The 21,623-nt window shown below is 39.3% G+C and overlaps 1 protein-coding gene across 3 annotated transcripts; it reads left to right on the top strand.

Moving 5' to 3' along the window:
• Window positions 1–905: 905 nt before the first annotated feature.
• LIX1L (limb and CNS expressed 1 like) lies at window positions 906–20,296 on the top strand. Of its 3 annotated transcripts, XM_037826148.1 has the most exons (6): window positions 915–1,466; window positions 10,090–10,253; window positions 13,086–13,226; window positions 16,992–17,087; window positions 17,783–17,860; window positions 18,173–20,296. In XM_037826148.1, the coding sequence occupies exons 1-6, from the start codon at window positions 1,175–1,177 to the stop codon at window positions 18,413–18,415; spliced, it is 1,014 nt and encodes a 337-aa protein (XP_037682076.1). In that variant the 5' UTR covers window positions 915–1,174; the 3' UTR covers window positions 18,416–20,296. The 3 variants fall into 3 exon arrangements, with proteins under 3 accessions (XP_037682078.1, XP_037682077.1, XP_037682076.1); XM_037826150.1 differs by lacking the exon at window positions 13,086–13,226 and having other exon boundaries at window positions 906–1,466; XM_037826149.1 differs by lacking the exon at window positions 17,783–17,860 and having other exon boundaries at window positions 907–1,466.
• Window positions 20,297–21,623: the final 1,327 nt, after the last annotated feature.

Below are 21,623 nucleotides of genomic sequence, written 5' to 3' on the forward strand. Positions count from 1 at the left end.
TTCCAAGTTTCCTATTTCTTGATCATTCAGTGTTTTTCCTTGGGGTATATCTCATTCATTTTCTTCTACTTCTGGCCTCTATTTCTCCATCTTTGTAGGGCACAGAGAGAAAGAGAATGGGGCGGGGGACAAGGAGAGTAGTAGTTAGCATAATCTCACCTATGTAATCATGGCATGGTCAATTGACAAGGGGTGTGTAGTGTGTGTATAAGAGTAATCAGAAGGAACCCAGCCTGCCGGGTTCTCTGAACAGTGACTTTCCTAATCTACCCCCTGGACCTCTCAGTTTGCTGGGTTTTCACATAAATTCTAATTCTTCTTCACTCTAATGGGAGGTAAAGGGAGTTGCCCATTCTACTCTTTCTTACTCCCTCCTCCAATTTAGAATAGGTTATATGAGAAAGTTACCCAACAGTGCGATATAGTGAAAAGATCAAAATACTGGGGGTCAGAAGACCTATGTTTGAACCCCCCTTTGCCATTTCCTAGCTATTTAATTTTGGGTAATATATCTAGCCTCTCTGAACCTCAGTTTCCTTATCCATAAATTAAAATTTCGTGATCGTGATTATTAAATAAAACAATGCAGTAAAGCACATTGCATAATGCCTGACATAGAATAAGTATATGCTCATTAAGTGTCAGTATCTTTCCTTGCTTTGACTCTACCATAAATTGCATGGGATACTAGACATCATTTATCTGAGCCACAGTTCTTCATCTACATCTACAAAATGAAGTGGTCGGACAAATAATCTTTAAGAATCCTCTCACTCTGTCTACAATTCTCCCCAGCCTTACTGTATCGAGTCCTATTTTTTCTCTAAGCTCCGCCCCAGGGATCTGGCCCGTTTTCTTGTACTCACCACAGGATTCCCGAAGACGCGCCCAAGCTATGCTTCTCCCTTATAGAGGATACTGCTTTTTCTCTTTGCAATTGGTTGCGCAGAACCTCCGCCTTCCTCAATAATTTGCCTATGGCGGAGCTCGAGCCCGCCAGCTCCCGCCCCCTCTCTGATGATTGGCATAGGACCTGACTTGTCCCTGCTTCCGCTTGACTGACTGCTGGGCCCGGCACCGCCCTCAGTTCCCGGGCGCTAGCTAGCGGGGGTGGCTGGGACCGTTAGATCGCCAGGCTGGCAGACTCCGGGCCGCTACTCCATCGGTGGCCGGGATGGAGACGATGCGAGCCCAACGCCTGCAGCCTGGAGTGGGCGCGGGAGGGAGGGGCACTCTGCGAGCTCTGCGGCCTGGAGTGACGGGGGCCGCGGCTGCCGCCGCCACACCCCCAGCAGGCCCCCCACCGGCCCCACCGCCCCCCGCCCCGCCCCCTCCGCCGCTGCTTCTGTCGGGGGCCTCCGGGCTGCCCCTGCCCCCCGGCGCCGCCGGCAGCCCGGTGGTGCTGCGGGAGGCTGTAGAGGCCGTGGTGAGGAGCTTCGCCAAGCACACTCAGGGCTATGGCCGAGGTGAGTCTGCGGGTCTGGCCTCTTGCGGGACGCCCTCTGTAAAAGAGCCTCGCTCCCCCAGTCCGTCAGTTCGCTTTTCCTGGCGCGGAGCCCTCACTTGCATTTCCTTTGAGGGAGTTTCTTTCTGGGCTACAAGCACAGATTCATACACACGTTAAGCCTTCCACCACCACCACTTTACTGAGTTACTACTATATTTTCCAGAGACCCCTGTATTCAGACACAACCATCTTTTCTTCCCTACCTTTTCTCCATCAGAAGTGGAATTTCTTCTGTAAGTTAATGTCTTAACATCTCTCTACCTTTGAGAACCGGTTCGCATTGTTGTGGGTCCTTAACCTTTATTTTAGATCCAAGACCTTTCTCAGTCTGCCGTCTCAATCAGTCGTCTGTAAGCTCAGCAATTCCCCGGGGTTCCCCTGTTCATTTAACCTTGTCTCCTTAACCTTGACTTTTTGATTCTTTTCTTACTTCACTCTGAAATTTCCAATACAACTTCAGTTTTGCTGGAGAATTAGATAACCGTTGCGTCTCCACAAATCACAATAATTGCACCTTTAAATCTGCCATTGAGCCCACACTAGCTTCCTGCGACTTGGTACCTCACTTCAGTGTCTTTTGTAGTATGGAGACTCACGACCCTGGTCTGGCTGGCTGGCTCTGTGTTCCTGGCTCTTGCCCAGGAACTGAGGATAAATCCCAAGCCTTGGTTCTCTGAATGTTAAATTCTGTGGAAATGAGCCAGGCAGAAACCCTTTTTCCATTAGAAATCTTCGTCTTAAAGATGCCTAATTTCTAGGGTTTCTGGGAAGGGGGGTGTGAGGATATTCTTTGTTGTTTTTGTTTAGCCAGTGTAGAATTTCCTTCTGAGTTCAAGTTCCAGATTTAGTTTAACAAGGAATATATAGTGAGGGGTGTTGAAGGCAGAATGTAGGTCTGGAATTTTGAAACATCACTTCTGTCTACTTGGCCAGGAAATGACAATATCTTTAACTTTCTAGTTTAACAATAATACAGAGAGAGATTGCAGGGCTTTCCTTAGATGGTAATCACTTGTTTTGTTTGAGAAAGTGCAGTGAAAAGAGCACACACAGGTTTTGGAGTCAGACAGGTCTGGATTAAATCCCAGATGAAATCATTGTCACTTGCTATATTCCTGGTGAAGTGACTTAATTTTACTGAGCTACATTTTCTTTAACGGTTATGATTTAGATTAAATGACACATAATGGGTACTTACTAAATGATAACTGTTATTAGTATCTCAAAAGTATTGGTTTATATATTCTTGGGAAGAACATATCTCATTTTCTCCCACTCTAAATCCTGACAGTGGTAAACTCAAAAATTTCTATGAAAACAGATTTTTTAGATCCATTTTGCTATTTGTGTATCCAATGGTTCATTTATGATCAGTTTCCCTTCATTCTTCATGTATTCTGAATTCCTACGATGAGGCAGACACACAGCTAGGTTCTGGGGATGCAAATGAATGTGATTTCAAAACTCATTATGAGGGGATATAGTTATTTTTCCATTTTAATTCCTAGGTTTAACAGGGCTATGTGATGGAACTGCCATCCACTATTGTCCTTTAGCTCTAGAGTTAGAGACCATAGGAAGGTCTTTGCCTCTGGGCACTGGCATGGCCAGGACTGGCAATCCTTAAATCTGACAACCTCCTCTGGGAAAGTTACAGGAGTTGATTAAAATTCCAGAATGTATCTTTTCTTGTTTGTGTTACCTGGAAAGCTTCTAATCTGGACTCCTGTGAAAACTTTTTTCATTTCCCTAGAAAGGATAGGGAACAAGGGAAGTGTGCTGACAAAGAGCAATCAGACAGACTTTAGACCCTGTGGTGATTCTCTCGTCCAACCTCCCCACCTCCCACCACAGGCCTTCTCATAATTCTTGAGTTTCTCATTTCCAGTCTGGATATCCAGCCAGTACTTTGGGAGAGTTTGGCAGATAGTTCAATTTCAGGCAAGCAGAATCTATGCTGATTTGGCTCAGAAGTCCTTCACCACATGGAATCACTTATTCTGCTTCGATTAATAGGCAAAGCTGCCTTTGGCATGTACCCACATACCCATGTGACTGATGGCATATGGCATTTGGCATTTGGGGGCTGGCTCTGTTCTGAATACAACTTACTTTGGCCATTGCCCAGACCATTTCCTGGACCAGCAATGCTTTCCGTCACCATCTTCAATGCATATCCTTCATCTTCTCCACAGCTGCTTCAAATTCACCCTTTCTAGTTATGGTCTTTAGATTTACTGTCATTTGTCTAGGATCTCAGCATTTATACAGAAACTCTTCTGGTATTTCAACTGTTTGCCCTTTTATTACCTACCCACCTTCCAAGACACACACACAGCTCAGTGTGCTATAGGATCTTGATCAACAATGGCTGTGTGATCTTGCTTAATCTCTTAAGATCCCATTGTTTCATTCATCTATTCATTTAACAAATATTTATTGATCATCAGATGCAGTGGTGAACAAGACAGATAATCAGTCTCTATTCTCATGTAGCTCATGGTCCACTTTGCAAAGCAAGTGTGAGGATTAATGGTGCAGTGAAGCAGGAGAGTGCAATAGAAAGAGGGTTAACTTTGAAGCCAGACAAACACTGATTTAAACCCTTGTTCTGCCACTGTGGCCTTATTCTTGTTTACTTTTCTATAAAATGGGCATTGTAATACCTGCCTTGATAGTTTTGTGTGGATTAAATGAGATAGTGAATATAAAGGACACAGTTCATAGTCGGTACTCAATGAATGGTTGTTATTATGCATCTGGAAGTGCTTTAAAGATTGTGCATATGATAGGTATTGTTAACATTATATTTCCTTTGCCTCCCTTTTCCACATGACATAAACCCCCTTCTTCTAATGTTTGACAGCTAGCAATCCCTTAACTAGCATAATTGACTGAATGGCCAAGCCACTTTCCTTGCTCTGTAACTGCTGCATTTCTCTCTTCAAACTTGTTTTTTTTTTATTGCTCTCCCTTTGCATTATAGTATGGCTTTATGATTGGAGATTGTGCCCAGCTACTTCTCTAGGTTGAACAAATGGCACTTGAATAGTATTTTCTGTTTCGTTGTTCTTTTTCCTCAGAATTACAGGCAGCTTTTCCTATAAGTGACTGTGGAGTTAAAGTGATTGGTCTGAATATTTCCAATTTTGGGAAATGTGTTATTTCCTGTAATAGTTTCCCATAGCAAATTGTCACAAACGGTGGCTTAAAACAACAGAAATTTATTCTCTCATAGTTTGGGAGGTCAGAAGTTTGAAATCAGTATTCAAGGGCTGAAATCAAGGTATCGGCAGGACCGTGCTTTCACCAGAGGCTCTAGAGGAGAATTTGTTCCTTTTCTCTTCCAGCTCCTTGTGGCTGCTGGTATTCCTTGGCTTGCAATTGCATCATTCCAATCTCTGTCTGTGGTCACAATGCCTTTTCCTCTATGTGTTTTTGCCCCCCCTCTTTAAGGACACTTCTGATTGCATTTAGAGCCCACCTGGATAATCGAGGATAATCTCATTTCAAGATCCTTAATTTAATCATATCTGGATAATCGAGGATAATCTCATTTCAAGATCCTTAATTTAATCATATAAGATTACATTCACAGGTTCAAAGGATTAGGACATGGACATTGGGAGCATCCCAAGGTCACAGTGCCACACAGTTCCTCTTCCAAAGAATCTATTCACTGTGAGTCTCCACTCTCCCTCCTTGTTGAATGAGTTACAATCTCTTGCTCCTCATGGATAGCTCTGAATTTGTGTAGTTATTTGAAGAGAGGGTCTGCATATTTATATTTATACTCTGGCATAGTGGTATTTGCTCTATCCAGGAGTTGCATATAGTTTGTAGATCTCTTTTTAAAATCTGCTCAGTGGTATCCATGAGCAAACAAAATAAAACATCATCAAGTACGGTGGCTTTTCTGTTATTTGTATTCAACAGGTCCCTAGCATGTAGCCAACCTTCTATATGGGATGGGTCTAGAAGAGAATCTTTGGGGAAAAAAAAGCATTTATTTTAAGTAGTATCAGGTAAATGTGGGTAGAAGTGCTGTGGAAGACTGATTTTTTGCTGCTTGGAAATACACTGAAAACCATATTGTAATTTTATGTTAATGGATATGCCTTCCCATTGAGCAAGAAATTGCTAGACTGGAGGAAACTTTTCTCAATGACTTGCACAGTTCTGTGCACTTAGTGAGTACTTAAATATTTATTGAAATAAATTTGAAACAAATACACAAGATGATAGAAGGCATGTAGCATAATTGGGTGATTCAGAGATACCTTCTAAAATTTGAAGTGTCAGATGAAATATTGTTAACCAGCTTCCCTATCTTGCATAATAATGTGAATTAAGACGGGCCAGCCTATTCTCACCCTCCTGGTATAAGCAGGAAGAACCTTCTCACTCGCCTCTCAATTTCATTATCTATTTATTATCTGTGTGTCTATGCTCCCCCACCACAAAATAGTATTTACTATGATGATGTAAAAATTTTGCTATAGTTCTATGTGTCCTTTTAATGTTTTTACTCTGGTAGATATATGATCTGTACACTTGTTTGAACCACTTAGACATTCATCTATTATTTTATCTCCTAAGGGCAAAACCTAAATTATTCTATTTTGTTGTAGTTCAACATCATGATTCAGGCAGTTAAATATTTCTCACTATCTTGGTCTTGTTTGTCCTTTTCAGCCAGCACCTGTCAGTGAGTTTCCAAAAGCAATTATAGTTATCAGATGTGTGTTTCAGTCATTCCCACCCTTCCACCTCACTGTTCTTTAACAAATCCTTAAGTAAATCATTATACCCGTGGTTCCTCAGTGAAAATCTGATAAAAAAAACTGTGCCGCCTCCAACACACACCACAAGTAGTCATATGCACACATACTCAAAATTTTACTTATGGTTTTAGGGGATTTTGTAGTCCTGCATGAAGCTCGATTATGGACTGGACATGGATTCTGGGTTAAGATTCCCAAATTGGGAATAACATGGGCATCGAGACATCTAGATTCATACACCAGCTCTGCGACTTGGAGCTAGTCCTTTCCTTAGTGTGAGTTGAACTAGTTGATCTTTAAATTCCCTTTCAGCTCTAAAAATGAATGAGCCTATAAGCATTTTCAAACACAGGTCACAATTTTTTTTTTCCTGACCACTTTCTCAAGTTTCCTTTTCCACCCTCCCATTTCTGAAATAAGACTTCAGATTTCTTTTAGCTTTGAGTAATCATTAAAAAATGACCCCTACACTCTGTACCAAGAGAAATATAACTGGATATAGAATGGACATATGCTTTTTAATAGAACCTTCCCCATTATAGTTGTCTCTTCCCCTTCCTCTTTATTCCAACATTCTCCCTGGGGTTTGCCTGTCAGGAGAGCTGTCACCCAGTACATTGTGTGAAATTGCCTCAAAGAAGGAACTGAGGCTGAAAAGACCTCAATGCAAAGAACAAAGATAACTCAGTTTTCCAGGCAGCAGTGATCTTTGAAAAGCCCCTGCCAAAACTAAGGGTGGGAAAGAGAAAGTTTCCTTTTTATGCTGTCTTTTGGTGGAAGAATGAACATTCTAACAAGTCAGTTAAATGTAGTTTATGCTGCTTTTCAAACCCTGGCTTGTACGTAGGATGCTTACTTCAGTTGCAGAGCCAGTGAGATAAATTTTATTATTGATCACTAGATTTTTGAACACTTTGCTAGCAGGGAAAGCTTATTATTCATCTTTGTATTCCTAATGTATAGCATATAGCCATGTACCTATTAAGTGCTCAAAGTTTTGCCTAATATGTATGCAGCAGCCATAAAAATGTACTGCTCAGATCTCCTGCTGCAGAAAGCATAACTACCTGCTAGCCTTAGATGCGGTCCTCTCTGGGTCCATCACCACTTTGCACTGAGTCCATACTTTCTGAAGGCTGCTCCCAGCAGTGACGAACACAGCAGGAGTACTAAGGCAGGCATAATCTGGTGAGATGTGGAACTCCTTTGGCTAGAGGACTTCCTGCTGGCCTGGCCAAGCCATTCTTGGAATGATGCTGCAGTTTGAGACTCCTGCCCCCAATGTCCCCCCTTCCACAGGTGCCCGACCTTCACTGTGGTCTGAAGTCTCTGCTTGCCTTCTCCTACTCCCTCCCCAGTAAATACCTTGCATATCTATCCCTTCTTGGTGTCTTCCTTCTTGGCAGACCTGAACTAAGGCAACATGAAAGAATGAATAAATGAGTCCTTGCTAGGATTAAGGAGAGTATCATGTTGCAAGATATTGGAGAGTATGTGTAATGATTTATTATTATAAAAACTATTTAAAATGTTTGGAACACTAGAGTCAGTGATCCTTTCCAAAGGCAAACCAACCTCATCCCTCTTTCCATTTAAAACCCTTCAATGAGATGATTGTATAAAAAGGTAGCTTATGAGGGGTGACAATGTGATTGGGAAAACCATATGGACCACACTCCCCTTTGTTCAGTGTATGGATGGATGAGTAGAAAAATGGGGAAAAAAAAACCAAACCAAACCAAAACAAAACACCCAGTGTTCTTTTTTACTTTAATTGTTCTTTTTCACTTTAATTTTTATTCTTATTATTTTTGTGTGTGTAGTAATGAAAATGTTCAAAAATTAATTTTGGTGATGAATGCACAACTATATAACGGTACTGTGAACAACTGAATGTACGCTTTGTATGACTGCATGGTATGTGAATATATCGCAATAAAAATGAATTTAAAAAAATAAAAAATAAATCAAACCCTTCAATGGCTTTCCATTACTCTTAGGATAAAGCCAATACTCCTTAACATGGTCTATAAGACCCTATATGATCTGATCCCTGCCTCCATTTAAAAAAAAAATTGTTGTGCAAACATGTATACAACATAATTCCGTTCCCTGCCTCCTTTTGTATCTTCATCTTACATTACATACCCCCTAATTCTCTCTATTCTAGCTATACTGGCCTTCTTTTAGTCCTTTTACTGACCATGTTCGCTGCTGCCAAAGAGCCTTTACACAAACTGTTCCCTCTGCTCAGAGTACTATTCCGTTACCTCTTTGCCTAGTGAATTCCTAGTTATTCTTCACATCTGTGCTTAAATATCACCTCCTCAGGGTAGCTTTCATTGCCCTTCCTAACTAAGTCAGATGCTCTCACAACATTTCACACCATCTACCACGCCTTTATAAAACTTGTCACAATTGCAATTTTATATTTGTTTGAGATTATTTGATTGGCATTTCTCTTCCGTTCTTGACTGAAGCTACATAAAGAAAGGAACCATGTGTGGTTTTGCTCACTATTGTAGCCTAACATCCAGCACAGAGTCTAGCACAGAGTAGGTGTTCAGTGCCTATTTGTGGAATGATTGAGTCCTAGTATTGGGGGATAGGGAAGAAGTGTTCCTGAGTACAGTGTTGGTTCTAGAGTTTGATTTTGTCCTACTTAAAACTAAAAAGTTAGCCAGTTACATTGATGCTGGCAGAAGTCACAATACTTCTGGGTCAGAGAAAAAGGACATTATTCTCACAGAACAGCAAATGTGCATCATGTTTGCTTACATCAGTTCCTTTGGCCTCCCAAGTCCAGTGGATGGCTCAGATGAATGCCTTCAAAAAACCATGGGTTACATTACAGGAGAGGAACATTGAGATTGGGGAACCCGCCAGTTTATAGTAAGCAAAGGGAGACATTATTTCATCCCTCAATTTTTTTTTCTGCAAATACAAGAAATGGTCTGGGTAAAGAGCAGCCAGAACCTTGCGTTCTTGGCATATCCATGAAGATGTGAAGGAATACAAGAGATCCGTGGAGTATTTCCCAATGTACAGTTGCTCCAAAAATTATTTATACCCAGTAAAGCCTCAGAGGAGAAGCTCTCTCTCATAATATACACTGGTGGTGACCAGGATAAAAAAGGAATCTGGTCCATGATTTGCTCACTAGAAACACAGGCTGGAGAATGGCTAATAGGGCCATATTTTCCTTGAGAGGCAGTATTGCATAATGGTTAAGAACATTGACTCTGGAACCAAGACTGCCTGGGTTTGAATTCTAGCTCTGCTACTTTCTAGCCGTTATAACCTTGGGCAAGGTATTTAACCTCTCTGTCTCAGTTGCCTCATCTGTAAATAACCTCATAAGGTTGTTACGAATAAACTGGTAAAGCACTTAGAGAAAGGCATGACATATAATAAGCGCTCAATAAAGGTTAGTACTTATTATTGTGGTGGTTATTATTATTCTAGGCCAGCTGACTAATTGTAGACTAATCTAATTGGACATCATCAGGCAGTGATAATGGTCTGCTGACCTTGGAAACTCTACCTCCAGTATTCAAGTTATTCTCCTTTTGTGTCTAGGGCTAATTAAAATGAGAACTAGGGAGGTGGAGGAATAGGGCAGGCATATTCTGGTTTTCCTATGCAATAGAATTAATCATGGTCTAGGTTTATTAACTTAACTGCTTTTAAACAAGGATAGGTGGGGAGCTAAGGTCCTAATGTAGGTACAGGTGCTGTATTGAAGAACAGCACCACCTGGAGGTATTCTCATTGTTGAACTTTACTTTCTTTTTGTAGTGAATGTGGTGGAGGCACTTCAGGAATTCTGGCAGATGAAGCAATCCCGTGGAGCTGACTTGAAGAATGGGGCTTTAGTGGTTTATGAAATGGTGCCCTCCAACAGCCCTCCCTATGTCTGCTATGTCACCCTGCCTGGGGGAAGTTGCTTTGGGAGTTTCCAGGTAAGAGTTGTCAGCCGGCAGTAACAACTATAAATGCTTAGGTGGTAGTAAGGACTTTCTCCATCACTTTAGCCATTAAATCCTTGTCCAAGATCACATATTTGAGAAATTGAACTAATTCTGGACAAATCATTCTGGTAAGCATCTGAGGCTCATTTGACCACAAAATAGCCTAGTAGCATGCTTTTCTTTGAGCCTCCAAAAACTCAAATCCTTTTTTTAAAAAGCAGATTTATTGAGATATATTCACACTTTATACAATCCATCCAAAGAATACAGTCATTGGCTCACAATATAATCACAGACTTGGGCATTCATCACTACAATCAATTTTAGAACATTTTCATTACTCCAAAAAGAAAAACCCCATACCCCTCCCCACCCCATTATTGTCCCTTAGCATTGATGTGGTATATTTGTTACAGTTGATGAAAGAATATTAAAATATTACTGTTAACTATAGTCCATGGTTTGCATTAGGTATTTTTTTCCCCTTATACCACTCTATTATTAACTCCTTGTAATAGTGACATACATTTGTACTGGTTCATGAAAGAACATTCTTATATGTATACTATTAACTGCAATCATTATCTACAACAGGTCAACCTTTTTTAAATCTGAGCAGTTATGAATATGCCCTCACTCAGTTTACAGACCACCAGGACCTAACCCATGTTTTGCTCTAGCTTCCGTTATTGCATTCCAAATCCTGCCGTATCTTTTTGAAGACTTAGAATAATATTCCTTACCCCTAGTCTTTTGTCATAGGCAATTACTAAAAAAAGCAACATTTGAGTTCTCTAACAGATCAAAAGTATGTATGGTGGAAATAGTACTCATCTTAGAGTTAGGAGATCCAGATTCTCATTCCCCTGCCAGTTGGGCTACTCAGGTAACTTCTCTGGGCCTCAGTTTCTCCATTCATAACGTGAAGGAGATAGGTGAGATTATTTCTAAAGTCTTTTCTAGTGCTAATGGTCTACAATTATATAAAAGATTTATATGTTGATGAAAATAGTGGTTGGTATTATAGATAATTTGACTAGTGTGAATATTTTCATCAAAGATGCATTTTGTACATTGCAGAAAGGAAGGCAGCTTTCTGCATTGTCAGCTTAGGGTCTGAATAGAAATTTAAAGAAAATAGACACCTTTGACCTCTGTTCTGCTCTTCATATGGTTTGTGTAACCCTTAGATGTTGTATAACCCTCTTGTATGTGCTTCCATAACATCTTGAACTTCCCCTATCATATCACTTATCACAACATATTGTAATTGATTGCCTCTCTTAGTGAACTGTGCTCCATAGGGGCAGAGATTGTGTCTGTCTTCTTTCTTGCTCAGTCTCTAACACCCAACTCGGTGCCCAAAACACAGTATACACTTAATACATCTCGTGTAAGTGATCCCCATTGTATATCAGTTCCTGCCTCAAACGGAAACAGTCCTAAGGAAATTTCATTTCAAATCAGGTGATAATTTTTCTCTTTAAAATCCCAGCCATTTCAGAGAAATAAATATATGCCTAGAATGACTAATGTTTATGCTTTCTCTTCTTAGGGAATAAGATCTTTCCTTCTTCCTCTTGTCTCTTCACATTGTTGAATAAGGATTTGATAATTTTATGGCGATGCCCGTAACTGGACCATTATAGTAATTCGATTTCTGTTATTTTCTAAAAGAGTGGAATTATCTATCTTGTCCCCTTTTAGCTTATACCATTTATATCTGCTTTGGCAGGTGAAAGTTCTCCCAGTGTTCTTCTTCACAGCAACTTTAAAAAAAATAGCACTATATAGTAGAGTAAGCAGCAGGCTAGTAAATAGAGAGAAGTAGATACAGAGAAATTGAAGAAGCAAGAAGACATAGGGTACCAAGAAGGAAATTGGGCATTGGGGATTATTAACATATTAAGGATGGTTAATTAAGGAACATACCAGTCTATCTTTTAAAACTGTAATATCACTTTCTTCTAATCCTAATCATGATGTCAAAGGGCACGGAGGCCTTTGAGGCAGCAAGTGAAGATGAACTATGAAGGAATAATATTATGCCTAGAGATCTGAAGTTGAATGATTTAAGACCTCTGAAAAATCAGACTTGCTATATGGTCCTTATATTGGATACAAGGTATAAATATGAACTAGTTTTTCATTTTTTCTTTGCTTTCCCTGGGCCAGCTTTCCTTTCCCTAGCCATCTCTCTCTTCCTTGCTACCAATGGGAAAAGAAAAAGACTATAAATTCCTTCTTCAGACCTTAGACTCTGTTCAAGGAAAGCTTGAATAGACTACATTATTGGGGAAATGCTGCTCACAGTTAAAAGCGAAGTCCAAGAATTGCAAATGATAAAGACAAGAGGCCTCCTCTGCAGAAGCAGCCTAGGCATGGCTTTGTTCTAATCTTGGGTTCTTTAGAGGGAGCCAAAAACCTTGCTTGTCCACAGAATAAGAGAACAAGATACAGATTTCTAACAGGCTGGCCAGAATCTAGCTTTTGAGTAATTAATTCTGTTGACAGTTTAAAAAGAGGTATTTTTCATGTCCAGTGATTATATGCTGACTTCAGCAGCCTTCCTTATTCTGCACTCAATTTGTTATGGGCTACAGCTGACTCCAGCTCCTTAATGACTTCAGGATGTTGAATCAAAATTTAGTTTCCAAATGCTGTAACTATTTTACAATAAAAACTTTGGAGAGTATGTTGAACACAACTGATTTATCCAAAGACAGTCCAAATATCTTTTATCCCAAGCATTTCCCTCCTACTGTTCCTTCCTCTCAGATGCATATATACACACACACATATCTGTCTCTCTCCCCTGCCTAGTTTTGCCCCACAAAAGCTGAGGCCCGGCGGAGTGCTGCAAAGATTGCACTAATGAACTCAGTATTTAATGAACATCCTTCCCGGAGAATCACTGATGAGTTCATTGAGAAGAGTGTCTCTGAGGCCCTGGCATCTTTCAATGTAAGTTATTTGGAGTTAGAAGGAAGTGGGGGGGAGGATGGGAGAACTAGCTGATTAGGAAGTCTTGTAAATTGCTGGGGAACAGAGCATGAATTCCTGGTTTTTTTTTTCCTGTCTACATCTCTGTTCTTTTTGTTTATTATTGTCAATCCTATTGTATTACATGCTGCATATGTCTCAGTCTCTAATTATGTATGTGTATTTATGTGTTTTTTGATGTTTTGTCTCTTTCATCATGTGTCTTTGGTATCTAGAAACCTTTAATTAAGGATTTATGGAATTTTAGAGATACTCCAAAAATTTTTTTTAGCTTGAATATTGCTTTTCCCAATTTTGGTTTAAGACTTTAGTCCCTTCTTTTTTATATATGCCTTTTTTTTATTGTCACTTGTCTCTTGCCGTCATTATGTCATCTTATTGATAAAGAATCTGTTTATGATACAGTGTCCTGTCTTTTCCTTTCTAGGAATGGGGAGAATAATTTATTTACTCTGTTTAAAAACAACATCTGTTCTTTCAAATGATGATGATAATAATAACCATAGTTAATCCTAATTGAGTATTTACCTTGTGCCAGACACTTTCAGGTGATTTTAAAATATTTTATCTCATTTTATCATCACAACAATCCTATAAGGTGTAAGTACTATTTTTATCTCTGTTTTATAGATGAGGATACTGAAAACGTAGAAGTGAAGTAATTTGCCTAAAGTGGCATAGCTACTAAGTGGTAGAGCCAAGATTGGAACCCAAGCAGATTTCTAGACATTTTCTGGTTTGGAAGTATATCTTAGAAATTAATACTGCTTTCCACCCTCCCAACATATTCACTGATAAGGTGACAGACCAATTTTCTCTTTATGTTTGTTTTGCTTTTGGTTACAATGTAACTATATTAAATTGCCTCGGTTATCTGTTTTGTGGATTATCTGTTGAACATTTAAAATCTTAGATTAGCTTCCCTCTGTTATCTAGGACTCATCTGTTTTTCCACCTTTATTCTTTGCTCCAGTCAGCAGCATCTGCAGGGAATGAAAATATTTTTATATTAATCAAAGCCAATTAAAATTATGAAAGTACATTTGCCAATCTTAAATCACCTAATGTATTGTAAAATGAAACATTAGTTTGGATTATAGAAAGCAGGATATGTAGTGGTTATAAGCATGGGCTCTGAATACATTGTTTTGAAATTATGGTTCTACTAGCTATGTGACACTGAGCAAGTTACCTAATGTAAGTCTCAGTCTCCTCATTTGGAAAATAGGACAACAATTAAACCTATTGTTTGGTTTGCTAAAGCTGCCAAAATGCAATATACCAGAAATGGATTGGCTTTTACAATGGAGATTTATTAATTTACAATTTATAGTTCTTCAGCCATGAAAATGTCCCATTTAAGGCATCAACAGGATGATACCTGGACTCTAAAGACAGGCTGTTGCCATCCAGAACACTTCTGTCACATGGGAAGGCACATGGTCGATGTCTCCTGGTCCTGTGCTTCCGGGTTTCATTGCTTTCAGCTTCTGGTTCCTGTGGCTTCCTCTTTGGGTCCTCTCTTAGCTTCTTTAGGGCTGTTCTTTATATGCTCTCTCAGCTTTTTCTGTTTTCTATATGCTCCTCTCTTATAAAGGACTCCAGTAAAAGAGATGTGGTGGGTCACATCTCAAATTGAAGTAACCTAAACAAAAGGTCCCATCCACAACAGGAATGGATTAAAAGAACATGGTCTTTTCTGGGGTACATAACAGCTTCAAACCAGCACACCTATCATAAAAGGTTACAATGAGGATAAAAGAGAGCAGGTGTTAAGTGCTTAGCACCTGTGTTCTGCTTAAATATCTTTGGATATAAGTAACAGAAAATCTCACTTCAAATTGACTTAAGAAAATAAATAAAGGAAATGCATTATCTAACCTGACAGGAAGTCTAGAAATAGGGCAGATTTCAGTGCTGGTTGATTTCATGGATCAAGGATGTCATCAACCATCATCCCAGATTCTCTTCATCTTTCCACTCAGCTATCCTTTATATGTTGGCTTTACTCTTGGGCTGGCTCCCTTCAAGGATCAAGATGGCTGCAGAATTCCAGGTATTAAATAGAGACACAACTACATACAGAGACAGAAAATGACTACCTTTTTAGTGTCTCTAATTAATAGTAAAGAATCCTTTCCTAAAAGACCCCCAGCAGACCTCTCCTCAACCTCCCAATGGCCAGAATTACTACCTTAAAACCAATTACTGGCACAGAGGTTAGGATTTACCCTCTTGAGTTGTGATAAAATCACCGTTTCTTGAGGCACCTGGGAGATGGGTGAACACTAGAACAAGGTTAAGGTTCTATATAGTAAGGAGGAAGAAGGAAATAGAGTCTATTACAAAATGTTTAAGACATGTGAACTATCACTATTCCCATGCCACTATTCTTCTTTAATTAACCTAAACAATTGAGAATTTAATGTATTTATCATTAATTTCCCAGTGGAATCCCCGTTCTCCAGAAAAATAACTTTCCTGTGGTCTTAGCCATGTGTAAAGAGTGATGCCCACATTCTTTGCTTTCAACTTTTATTCTTTAAATTTCCTGAATCTGACACTACATTGTACTATGTCTTTTGACAAATTACCTAGTCTCTTTAGGTGTAAATTTTCTCATTTGTAAAATAAGTTGGTTGAATTGGATTTGATTTAACCATAGTAGAGAGCTTCCCAACTGCTAGGTCATGATACTCTGATGTACTCCAAATAGGTTACAGGTGTGCCAAAAATTGATCCCTGAGCTGGTGTGCGTGTGTGGGAGGGGTTCGGGGGAAGGTTTGGGCAAGGCCTGAAGCAGATGGAACCCTCTGCCCTACAGTCAGTCTGGTTGCCAGTAGCCTCCTCTGTGTACCCTAGTTGGCTTCCCCCCTCCCCTCATCCCCCAGTAACCTGTAATAGACTTTCTACCTCTGCAGTTTGCTATTTCTAGTCATCTCTTACAAATGACATCTACAGTATTTGCCCTTACGTGCTTTGCTTATTACACTGAACATAATGTTTTCAACATTCTTCCATGTTGCGGCATGTCTCATAACTTCATTCCATTATGAATGTGTACCATATTTTGTTTATCCATTCATTTATTAATGAACACTTGGGTTGTTTCCATCTTTTGACTATTGTGAATAATGCTGCTGTAAACATTGGTGAAGACAACTTTTCTTAGTTCTATCCCTGAAGGAAGGGTCAGATAAACAATAGTAAGATAAACTAGGAAAATGTCCAGGAGGCCAAACTGCTACCAGGAATTTCCCGTGCTTCTATCTCCTACTGTTTCCATTTAAAATGCATTTGCCCAATTGTCTTCTCAGCTAGTGTAATCCTATATGCTTAACTCACTCACTCTTATTTTGGCTAAATCAGGGCTCTTCTCTATGCCAAGTGTTTCCCCTTTGTATAATACGGAAAATCAGATTGACTTTTCACTATCAACCCTGTTAAAATGTGTAATGACCTTGGATCCCTCAGATCTATGATAACCAATAGGGTAGCCACTAGCCACATACACCTCCTGAGCACTTGCAATGTGGCTAGTTTGAATTGAGATATGCTATGTAAAATAGACACCAGATATTGAAGACTTAAAAGAGGAAAAAATGTAAATTTTTCATTAATAATTTTCATATTGATTACAGTGGAAATAATATTTTTATTACATTGGATTAAACAAAATTTACTTGATTGAAAACCTATCTTTCTTTTCCTTTCCTCTGTTACCAGGGCAACAGAGAGGAGGCTGACAACCCAAATACAGGGATTGGTGCCTTCCGATTCATGTTGGAATCCAACAAGGGCAAGTCAATGTTGGAGTTCCAGGTACTGTTCTACCTACCTCTCTGGCTCTAATGACATGGGTTAGCCTGCTTCCATGGCCCTCAGCTCTTTTCCCCTAATTAATCCATTCTTCCCTATTCCCCTTAGATAGTTACCTTATAGGCCGTAACATTATCCAGAATATTTGAATAAAAGTACTTTATAATCAATAAAGCACTAAATAAATGCATTTTTAAAGCTTTGTGCATTGGTCTTCCCTGGGAATGGGTCTGATGGGAATGATAAACCATTTGTAACTCTTGCTTAAGTTTCTCTGGTCTAGAAAGCTTTTCATTAAATCTCATTTTAACTACCTGATACTTTTCAAATGTAAAGAGCATTCCGTCACAGCAAGTTGTCTTTGCCCAACAATAGGTGGTTTCTGTTTTAATGAATTTTAAAGTACATGTTGACTCCATAGTTCCTCTAATTTTAAGTAAGATCCGGTATTCTCTATCAGAAGTGGTTAATGCCTCCTACTAATCCCTAATTCATTGTTACTCAATTGCGAAGGAAAGGAGAGATGGTTGTATTAGAGTATTTTTCAAAATATAAATACCTTCCTTCCCTCAAGGGTATATCAGAGTTGGTGATGAGAGATTTTTTCCATACATTTTGTAGATGTCTCCCCTTATAAATCAGATGCAACCTCTCATTTAAAAATCACTGTCTTGGCACTTCATATCTTCTTCCTCCAGGAATTAATGACAGTTTTCCAACTGTTACACTGGAATGGCAGTCTTAAGGCCATGAGGGAAAGACAGTGCTCTCGGCAGGTAAGGAGATTTTGTGAGTGAGGGGAGTATGGCAGAAAGACAATTTTGAGGTGCCTGCTGTGTTAGAAATGAGCAGGCCTGTGATTACCAGGTTATGGATACTGAAAGCTTAAGTGTCTTGTTCTTGCCTATTTAAATCTTAACTGTGATTCTTTTGCCTGCCTTGCTTCTCCTACTGGGAAGTTTCCCTTAAGAATCTCTTTGGAGATTTTAGGTGCTGACTTCGGTTAGGACTCCAAGGCCAAGTGTTGGGTCAATTTAGTATCAACCTTTACCTTGTCTGTGATGTTCACATTCCTCTCCCCCCACCAGGAGGTGTTGGCTCATTATTCACACCGAGCCCTGGATGATGATATTCGCCACCAAATGGCATTGGACTGGGTGAGCCGGGAGCAGACTGTGCCGGGGGCACTGTCTAGAGAGCTGGCCTCCACTGAGCGGGAGCTGGATGAAGCCCGGCTGGCAGGCAAAGAGCTGCGCTTCCACAAGGAGAAGAAAGATATTCTCATGCTGGCTGCTGGGCAGTTGGGCAGTATGCATTCTTCCAACTGCTAGGCATCCACCCACATATTCCCCATCCTCTCCAGACCATTTCTTGTACGTCTCCTTTTTAACATTTAGGATGATTTCTGTAAATAATTTCTCAATTTTATACTTGTGTGTGTGTGTGTGTAAATTCTACTCTTGGATTCCTATTTGCTAAGAAATCTCTTTTTTTTTTTTACTTTCAATTGTTGGATGTAATTTCATTTGAAACATCCCCACTCCACTTTATAAGAAGAGAAGGCAATCTTTGGAGCTTTGCTAGCTTTCACACCACAGATTAATTCTGTATGGTCACTTCAATAGCACAAAATGATTAAGTGTTCATGTCTCCTCCTTCTTTTACAAGAAAAGTTAGCCTGAATAAGGACCATGTGCCCTACTCTCACTCTCCTTCTTGCTTTCTCTTGAACTCAAACAGGGTATGAAGCCTTTGGCTTTGGTATATCTTGAGCTGGACCTGTTGGTACAAGAACCACACTACTTTCCTGACTCCAAATGCTATTCTGTTTTATTTCAAGGCTTCCTTACCTTTTTATTTTGGAAGGAAGTGGAGATCTGGTTTCTTATTTTTAAATCACTCCTGATAAACTTCCCAGGAACAAGAGAGGAATTATAAGCACAATTCACGGGGCTTTACCACTTAAGTTGCTTCTGAGGAATATTTGTACCATAGTAGTACTCCAGATTTCCAGATGCTGTCCATACTACAGAAGGGGATCAGGGTTGAAGTTGCTTATCTTGAATATTCCCTTTTCATTCCTCTTCCTCTGCTCACCCAACTTAGTCATATATTCAGACCTTCCTGCTTGGAGAGATGGGTAGAAGGTAAAACATCTCCCTCTTCAAACCCCTCCCATTATTTTGTTCTTTGGAAACATTTGTCCTATTTGGTGAAGGCCATGTTCTCACTCCAAGTTGCTGCTGTTTACTACCTTAGATGTGCGTACCTTAGATTTTCATTGTTTTCTCTTTTCTTTTCTATTCCTCTACTTTATTAAAGCATGATTTGATCAAGAAAGTTAGATGAGATTTTGATATTACAGCATTTCCTAACTGGAATCTTGGGAGACTGCAGGAGGGGAAAGAAAAATCAATGATCAACTATTTGTGTTTTTAACATTGTTCTCTTCCCCTACCTCTCTCCTGGATGAAGTAGGAGAGAAATGATGTGAAGTACAGATAAAGCATTCTCCTTTTGGAGGTTTCTCTATGATTCATTTTTCCTTGTTTCTGTGATCTCTTTTATATTACGTTGCTTAATGCACCTTCTTAACTGAGTTTAAGAAGTTTTAATGCTCCTGTAATTGGACTTTCCATTTAACAATTATGCAGACTTTGCTTTTAAAAACAGGTGAGGAAACAGGTCACAGCTTGCTCTTTGGGATCAGATAGGGGCAAGATGAAAGGCAACTTTCTTGCTTTTGAAATCATCTTGGTGACCAGTAAATATGAGATCCAAAATGAGGAATCCAGCTATGGTTGTGTTAATGCTTGAAAAGGGCTTCCTTGCATTCTCCAAGCACCATCTCTATATTCCATTAAACATATGTAAGGTTGGAATAGAGGCTTGTACTTTGCATTGAATAATAAGTGTGTCTGTTCTGTTTTTATTATTTATAACCCAGAAATCATAAACCCTCCAGTTTCTCCTATTCTCTTTTTTTCTGGGAAGAAGTGATAAGGGGTATGAATTGTGGGAGGAACTTGTCCTGGGACCTCCTGGACTTACTTGTTTTCTTAAATACCAACCAATAAGATCCTGAAGAGCTTGAGAAAAATTGTTCCCTGATCTGTCCACTTTTATGTTAAAGATTTTACTTATCTTTTCAGTACTTTCTATGTGTTTTATATGTATAATTTTATACAATTAAAAAGATTTTTGAGTAGTGAGCCAGATTGACTCTTTCTTGAAACCTATGAATAGAGGAGCTCCAAAATGACCCTTTCTCTCACATATATACTAAAAAATAATTTTTTTGGTGGTAGAAATAAGATTGGGAGATGGGAGGCTACCCTCCTCTTCTTCAGATATTTGGGGAGCCTGGATTCTGTCCTTGGTCTTCTGTTCTAGCTCTATCCACTCCTGCTGGCAATTTCATCCACTATGGTGGCTTCAACTCAACCATCCACATGATTCTGAAATCTGTTTTTTCCACCCCAACCTGTTTTGAGTTTTACATCTGTATTTCCACTTACTGAACATCATCACCTGACTATACCACAAGCAATTTAAACTCACATATCCAAAATAAAACCCTTCTTCTCCACACTTGCTCTTCTTTGACTCCCCAGATCTGTGACTAGAATCATTATCTACCAACTTATTTAAGTTAGAAACCTCAGCTTCATCCTCAGCTCTTCCCTCCCATTGTCTAATCAGTCACTTATTGTTGTCAAGTCTACCTTCTATATATACTCCCTAATCTGTCTTTCCATACTTACTGCCTTAGTTCATGTCCTTATCATCTCTGGGCTGGACCACTGCAATAGCTTCTTAGCTGGTTTCTGCCTCCATTCTAACTCCTTCCACACTATGATCAGGTTTCTTTCTTAAACACTTAGGACTGTGCCAGTTCCTTGCTTAAACCATCATTGACTATCTTCACCTTCAGCAGTATTTCCCAAAATTTTATATGTCAACCCTTGCTGTTACCTGCAGTGATTTTAGGTGGCAGATGGACAAACATCTTAAATTTTAAATATTTATGCTTTTAATTTAATTTGTAGTAGAAAGATAATGGTTTTCCATTTACAGTAGCAATATTAAAATTTCCTTTTAATGTAAATTTGTTTCAAAAAGCCCAATTTAAGGAAAAATACTAAGTAAATATAGTATGGGACTATTTGCACATGCCAAAAATCATGAGTACTCAGATATTTGAAATACAGAATTTCTTGCCTACAGGATTAATTTCAAAATTGTTGCATGGCATACAATTTAATCGTAAACTGTATTTTCAGGTTTATTTCCCAGTCACACAGCATCAGACGTACAGAATTTGCTATTCTGATATTCATTCACTCAACAAATATCTACCAAATATCTACTATGAGCCAGGCACTGGGCTAAACTTTGGGGATATGGTTGTAAATAAGAATCTCTCCCATAAACCTTACATGCAAATTGGGAAAACAGACAATAAACAAATTAGAAAGTTAAAAAGTTATTAGAAATTCTGATTCAAGTTCTGTGAAAGAAATAAATAGGGTGAAAGGA

Source organism: Choloepus didactylus, chromosome 2 (genome assembly GCF_015220235.1).
Source record: "Choloepus didactylus isolate mChoDid1 chromosome 2, mChoDid1.pri, whole genome shotgun sequence".
Lineage (NCBI taxonomy): Eukaryota > Metazoa > Chordata > Mammalia > Pilosa > Megalonychidae > Choloepus > Choloepus didactylus.

What these genes read in the sequence shown, in the direction of transcription:
- LIX1L (XM_037826148.1), top strand. Translation starts at nt 1,175, where the DNA reads ATGGAGACGATGCGAGCCCAACGCCTGCAGCCTGGAGTGGGCGCGGGA. An exon ending in GTTGCTTTGGGAGTTTCCAG is followed by an intron (nt 10,254 to 13,085) that starts GTAAGAGTTGTC and finishes TCCCCTGCCTAG; the next exon opens with TTTTGCCCCACAAAAGCTGA. An exon ending in AAAGACAGTGCTCTCGGCAG is followed by an intron (nt 17,861 to 18,172) that starts GTAAGGAGATTT and finishes TCCCCCCACCAG; the next exon opens with GAGGTGTTGGCTCATTATTC.